General features: G+C 36.6%; 1 protein-coding gene across 4 annotated transcripts; it reads right to left on the minus strand.

Moving 5' to 3' along the window:
- Positions 1–485: 485 nt before the first annotated feature.
- On the minus strand, positions 486–4949 carry LOC110779353 (plant-specific TFIIB-related protein 1-like). Of its 4 annotated transcripts, XM_056843922.1 has the most exons (6): positions 4544–4949; positions 4142–4420; positions 3780–3953; positions 2904–3062; positions 1979–2404; positions 486–674 (listed from the first exon to the last, which is right to left on the minus strand). In XM_056843922.1, the coding sequence occupies exons 2-6, from the start codon at positions 4238–4240 to the stop codon at positions 576–578; spliced, it is 957 nt and encodes a 318-aa protein (XP_056699900.1). In that variant the 5' UTR covers positions 4241–4420; positions 4544–4949; the 3' UTR covers positions 486–575. The 4 variants fall into 4 exon arrangements, with proteins under 4 accessions (XP_056699900.1, XP_056699899.1, XP_056699901.1 ...); XM_056843921.1 differs by having other exon boundaries at positions 4142–4949; XM_056843923.1 differs by having other exon boundaries at positions 488–674; positions 3780–3893; positions 4142–4949.
- Positions 4950–6521: the final 1572 nt, after the last annotated feature.

The following is a 6521-nucleotide window of genomic DNA, read 5'->3' on the forward strand; positions in this document are numbered from 1 at the left end:
ACACTAGTAGAAAAAACCCTTATTGCAGCGGGCTTTTAGACCCCTGTTGCAGCGTACATCGTATGCTGCAACTGGGGGGCCTGCAACAAGTCTGAACTTGTTGCAGCGTACAATGTTCGCTGCTAAAAGGGGTTTTTTGCAGTGTACATATGTATGTACGCTGCAACAAGTGCCAAAAAATTGGCAAAAATTTGGACTTGTTGCAGCGTACATATATATGTACGCTGCAAAAGACTCAACTTTTTGCAGCGTACATTTATTTGTACGCTGCAACAAGTCTGAAATTTTGCGAATTTTTTTTCCCTTGTTGCAGCGTACAATATATATGTACGCTGCAACAAAGCACTTTTGGCGGGAAAATTCTAATTTTGTTTAGGGATACCTAGAGTGCCTTGCACCAAATATAGAAACCTGTCAAAACAATAATAGAATAACGCAACTGGAGTTTTGTATACTATATATCCCAAAACCAAACTGCACATATTACATTTAAATATATGTTCCAATTTCAACATAAACATACATTTTAATATAAAATTTATTCTATAACAACTAAACCAACTCGATCAAGCGCGCTAAAGCCAATAATAAATACTTGCTGGTAAAAAACTTAGCCCATTGCTCACGAACCACATCAAATTCCTCGCATAAGGCGCAATCCTCGGAGTGTAGACCTTTACAAAAACAGAAATTTAAATTAAACATTAGATTAAATACAAATTAAATCACATTTTAACATTCAAGAAACTAATGACAATGTCCTAATAGTCTAAAATGAGTCCTTAGGTTCTTTAGTTCAAAGTTGGGAGCGAAAATGTCATTTTAGCCTAAATATGACCTATAACGACCCAATGAGCCTATAGGTGCATAAATAGATTGGAACGAGTCTTAGATCGTTAAAATTATGCATATTAAACATGTAATAAGTTTTAAATGAGTCCTTAGGTTCTTTATTTTAAAGTTGGGAGCGAAAATGCCTTATTTTAGCCTAGATGTGACCTATAACGATCAAACAATCATTAAATGGGTAAGTAGATTAGAATAAGTCCTAGAAACTCAAAACTAAGCTTATTAATCATATAATAATTTAAAAATGAGTCCTTAGGTTCTTAAGTTCAAAGTTGGGAGCGAAAATGTCATTTTAGCCTAAATATGACCTAAAACGACACAATGAGCCTTAAATGGGCATAAATGGATTGGAATGAGTCCTAGAAAGATAAAACTAGAATATAAAACATTTAGTAGGTTTAAAATGAGTCCTTAGGTTCTTTAGTTCATAGTTGGGAGCGAAAATGTCATTTTAGCCTAAATATGACCTACAACGACCTAATGAGCCTTAAAGGTGCATAAATAGATTGGAACGAGTCTTATAAAGTTAAAATTATGCATATTAAACATGTATTAAGTTTAAAATGAGTGCTTAGGTTCTTTATTTTAAAGTTAGGAGCGAAAATGCCTCATTTTAGCCTAAATATGACCTATAACTATCAAACAAGCATTAAATGTGCATAAATAGATTAGAATAAGTCTTAGAAACTTAAAACTAAGCATATTAATCATATAATAAGTTTAAAATGAGTCATTAGGTTCTTAAGTTCAAAGTTGGGAGCGAAAATGGCACTTTAGCCTAAATATGACCTATAACGACACAATGAGCCTTAAATATGCATAAATGGATTGGAATGAGTTCTAGAATGTTAAAACTATGCACATTAATCATGTAATAAGAATAAAATGAGTCCTTAGGATCTTTAGTTCAAAGTTGGGAGCGAAAATGTCGTTTTAGCTCTAAATATGACCTATAACGATCCAATGAGCCTTAAATGTGCATAAATAGATTCAAATGAGTTTTAGAAAGTTAAAGCTATGCATATTAATCATGTAATAAGAATCAAATAGTCCTTAGGTTCTTTAGTTAAAAGTAAATACGACCTATAACGACTCAATGAGAATAAAATGAGTCCTATAACGAGGATACCTTTTTTGTACTGGGGGTATTGCTGTCATTCTCTCCCTTGACCCTGTCCACGTGAGTTGTCTCGGAAATCTGATTCGTTTTGGGCTGCTTGCTCTCCCGGTCTAAAGTAGGAATTTCTGGTGGTTCGGCTCTAGGGGTTACAAAACGGCCGGATGCTATAGTAGTAGTTGGGAATGCCTTTTCAGGAGGGACAACTGGAGTATAATTAGACGGTAGAAGATCATCCCAGTTTTCAAGCAGCTCTTTATAGACTTTTCTGAGTGTGACCTCAGTGAGACCTGTTACCTTACAAATTTCTGCCTGCGTCTTGCGTCTATCTTCTAGTTGACAGGCCAGATAAATAGCAGCAGCTGATATACTTATAGGGTTCCTACGCGTACAGAAACATTTGTTCATCACAACTTCTCCAATGTGAGTTGCAAGTTCCTACTCCATAACAAACTAGTAAGTCATATGATGTAGAAATGAGTCAAAACTAGGGAAATAAATTTCTCTGGAATGAAAACTTAATAATGTGATGGTGCTCAATCACATAGCCACCAAATAAATGACGAAAATGCAACAGAGGAGCACAATTCAAGGCAATTTTGACAAGCAACAAGCTTTCCCCATTTCTGATTATAATGCAACAGCCATGAGCCAACAGATGATTTAACAGCATTAAATATTGAAATAATGAAATGTGTTACTCAAGTCCATTGAACTAGCAAGATCAATGTTGAAAATCCTTCAATTATAAGAAGCAAAAGCAGGAAAGGAGCAAATATTACAATGTAAAGATGGTATCTCAGAATTTTTATGATTCTTCATAATTTACTCTTATTAGCATATCAGCTGGGTGAAATGCCTACCAGTTTCCAAAAGTATACATATTATATCAGCCACCGATGCGTATTAGCAAATATTAGCAGGAGTTTTCAAGTACCTGAGCGGATTTATTAAGCTGGAGAAGGTTGCAAAATCTAGGCATATGTACAGCTATAGAATTGCTATTAATTGGTTGACTGAGTTGTAGAGCTTCACCCAGGATCTTGATATACTTTCCAATCTCTTTCTGAGGGAGGTTCGCCGCTATTGAGATTTCCTGTTACATGAAATAAGATACCCATTTACAGATGTCCTTAAAATCAAGTGTTCTTTTCTATCGCATATGCAACTTATCTTAAACCAATTCCCACTCAATTACTAGCAAATACAATGAGCATTTTCAGTTTTCAAAGAGTTCAAACTCGGAAATTGTTTAATTTTGCAATTTGCACTAGTAGTTTAGGCATAAAGATGAAGCAAAGGTGGTTACGGATGAGAAAAAAGCGCAATTTGCAAATGGCTTAGCATTCGGGACACAATCTAAGCAGAACAAGAACCCCAAAAGGAACAACATACTGTTAAGAAAAAAGTCAGCGTATCGTATTCAGTTTTAGAACTCGTAGGATTTCCATTTTCATTACTAGTTTCACAGGGAGAGGTGTGAAGTTGATTAGGAAAATAAATATGGATAACATGTGCAATTTCGCAAAGACAACCGCAATCAGAAATTCATAAATGGATCGTCTTTCAGAACTTAATTAATGGAGACCAAGAACAGAAAAGGCAATTGCAAAATGTTCACTATAGTTTTATACCAAGACAAACACTTCCAAGTCCCAACCAACCCCCAACATATCACATTAATTGAAGAACTGAACTCAGAATGTAACATAACATATTTCTCCAATGAGCCCCTTATAATAATCAGTGTAATACTGACGACTCCTCAGGTAAATTAAAACAAAATTCCAGTTATCAGGGACAAGAGATAAACCTGAAGGGTACGGGGCTCCTGGGCCTCACGAATAGCCTGAACGAGGCAAGCAGTAGCAAGAGCTTCAACACTACGATTCCTCAAACAAGTAGCAGAAGAACAATCCCTAAACAACTGGAAAGCATGATCAGAAATATCACGGTCCAACCCCAAAATAGAAGCCACATCAACAATCTGAATATTCAAACTCAAATTCAGATTCATCAATCAATTAAACAAAGAAATTAACTACATGAACCATATGCATAAGTAAATCAACTAATTAAATTTATTACAAACCACATTTACCATAATATTTAAACAAAAAATCCAACAAAGTTTTCAATAATTGCATAAATTTAACAAATCAAACAAGATTATACCTCATTTGCGCTTGTTCTTTCCTCAAAATCAATCAATGCATTTCTTTTGCAGCAGATGGGAACCCCAACTCCAATCTTCTGAAACCTCCTTGACCTCATAACTTTGGAACGAATTTGTCAGAATATTGAGCAATTGAAACACGGGAACATCCCCATGACTTCTAAGGTTTTATTTTCCGGTATAGGTGAGAGGAGAGAGAAAAAGAAGTGTGCGTGGTCGTCTGGGTATGCCCTCACGTCCGCCACTGAGTGTGGTGTTTGCCGGTCCGTAGAGGAGATCTGAGGGAAGAAGAAGAAGAAGGGGGAAGGTCAATTTGAGCAAGCTTTGAAAATTTTCAGATTGAAAGAATTCTAAGTTCAGCTCTAGGGCGACTGACGAGGAGGCGAGAAAAGAGGACCCACCGGCGACTGGCGAGGAGGCGAGAACCACCGACGAGGAAGTTACATTGATTGCGACGCAGTAAAGCTGAGGGAAGAAGAAGGGAGTTGAGAGGTGGGAGTATGAAATTTTAGATCTAGAGTTTTTTTAATTAATTTGGTCTAAATTGAACTAAACCTGGTTGGGTTGTAGCGAAAGACTTTTACAATGTGTTATTGCAGGGGGCTTTAGGACGTACGCTGCAACAGTAACGGGCTATTGCAGGGGGCTTTTACAACGTACGCTGCAACAAACGTTTTTGCAGGGAACAATTAATTTGTACGCTGCAACAACCCTTTAAAGGGTTTGACCCGCGTTGACCAACTGCTTGTTGAAGCGTATTAATACATGTACGCTGCAACAAGGGGGCTGCAACAGGGGTTTTTTCTACTAGTGAGAAGGCTCATGCTCCTCAACAAACTCTTTTTGGGTGGCAATTACACCTATTTCCTCAATATTGTTTGAATGTGGCATTTGGAGATGAATGGAGGGGTGAGAATCCTCAAGTAGTGGGGTTCGGAGAAAATAAGGAAGAGAGATGGTAAATGAAGGATAAATGTCGAGTTTCTTGATTCGGAAAGAGGTATGAGAGGAAGGAGTATGAATAATGACTTCACAAGAAACTTCACTCACATAACAAGAGATAAAATAACTCTCAACAAAGGATCCTTCAATCAAATTCAAATCATCAATTTCATTAAAATTCTCGAAATCATCATAAACCACCAAATGAGGCGTCTTATTCTTAATGACATCGTTGAACGAGTTATCACATCCCAAATGAACTATTAACAAACTCAAATATTTTTCAAAATCCAACGGGAAATCATCAATGGGGTGAAGGCCAAATTGGGGAGGGAGATCAAAATTCACATTCGCATCTATGTCCCCCACAAAGATGCATTTACTTTCGCTCAAGGGAGGGGAGGTGGGAGAAAACGGAGAAACCTCAAAGTTCAACACCTCAACCTCCTCAATATCACTCCCCTTACTAATTCGATCTTCATCCTTAGCATAATACGAATAATCATCATCATCATCATCAATAACATTGTAACACAGGCATTGGTTAAATGGTTGGCAAATGTCATCGATTTGAGGTTTAGGAGGTTCCGGAGAAGATTTTGGAAATTCGCAATGCAAGGAGTTTTGAGGATAGAAATGGGGGGGGGGGGGGAGGTTATCATCAAACTTATGAGCATTAACATTGGAGACATGAGGAAAATCATTGACATTCATGCAAGGATGCGAAAAATCATGAGAGTAAGCACGAGTGTCATAATCATGTGAATGCACCTCATTAGAATGAGAATCCAAGGCAGGGGGATAATTATCATGCAAAATTGATCCAATGATTGGAACAACATAAGAAGAATTATTTAATATATCATGCTCATATGTAACCCTAGAAAACCACAAAAAGAATTTCATGGCATCGTTCCAATGCATTTCTAGAATCCTTCTGTTACAATTGGATTCTAGGATCTCCAATGTTTCCCTATTTACACCCTCATATATGACATTACAAGCATCCCATACTTTCAAACCATTAAGGGTTCTATGGATGTGACGATACTCAATCAAGAAAGTCAATCTATTAAAATATCTCCAAAATGGTTTATGAACACCTTGAGGAAATGAGAACTTTGCCATTTTTTTGAATTGAAAATAAAAGAGAGAAAATGAACTAGATAGTGAACTAAAATGAAAAATCCAAAAATGATGCCATTCCTCGGCAACGGCGCCATTTTAACGGGCGATTTTTGCGTCGTTGACGAACACCACTCAATCAAATAAAATTTATAAACTCCTAAACGAACCAACTATATTGACTATAGTGGCAAGCGTAGGGATAGTCCTAAGAGAATGGATTTTTTTATTTTTCAAACTAATTGTATTCACAATCAATCTCAAGCGGAAAAGTATATATGTATGTATGTATGTATCTATTGAAATCTAAAT

Source organism: Spinacia oleracea, chromosome 4, assembly GCF_020520425.1.
Source record: "Spinacia oleracea cultivar Varoflay chromosome 4, BTI_SOV_V1, whole genome shotgun sequence".
Taxonomy (NCBI): domain Eukaryota; kingdom Viridiplantae; phylum Streptophyta; class Magnoliopsida; order Caryophyllales; family Amaranthaceae; genus Spinacia; species Spinacia oleracea.

Excerpts from the sequence above, each read along its gene's own strand:
- LOC110779353 (XM_056843922.1), bottom strand. The coding sequence starts at position 4,240 with ATGAGGTCAAGGAGGTTTCAGAAGATTGGAGTTGGGGTTCCCATCTGC. Across the intron at positions 3,063-3,779 it reads AGGAGCCCCGTACCCTTCAG|GAAATCTCAATAGCGGCGAA; the intron begins GTTTATCTCTTG and ends TTCATGTAACAG. Across the intron at positions 675-1,978 it reads ATACCCCCAGTACAAAAAAG|GTCTACACTCCGAGGATTGC; the intron begins GTATCCTCGTTA and ends GTTTTTGTAAAG.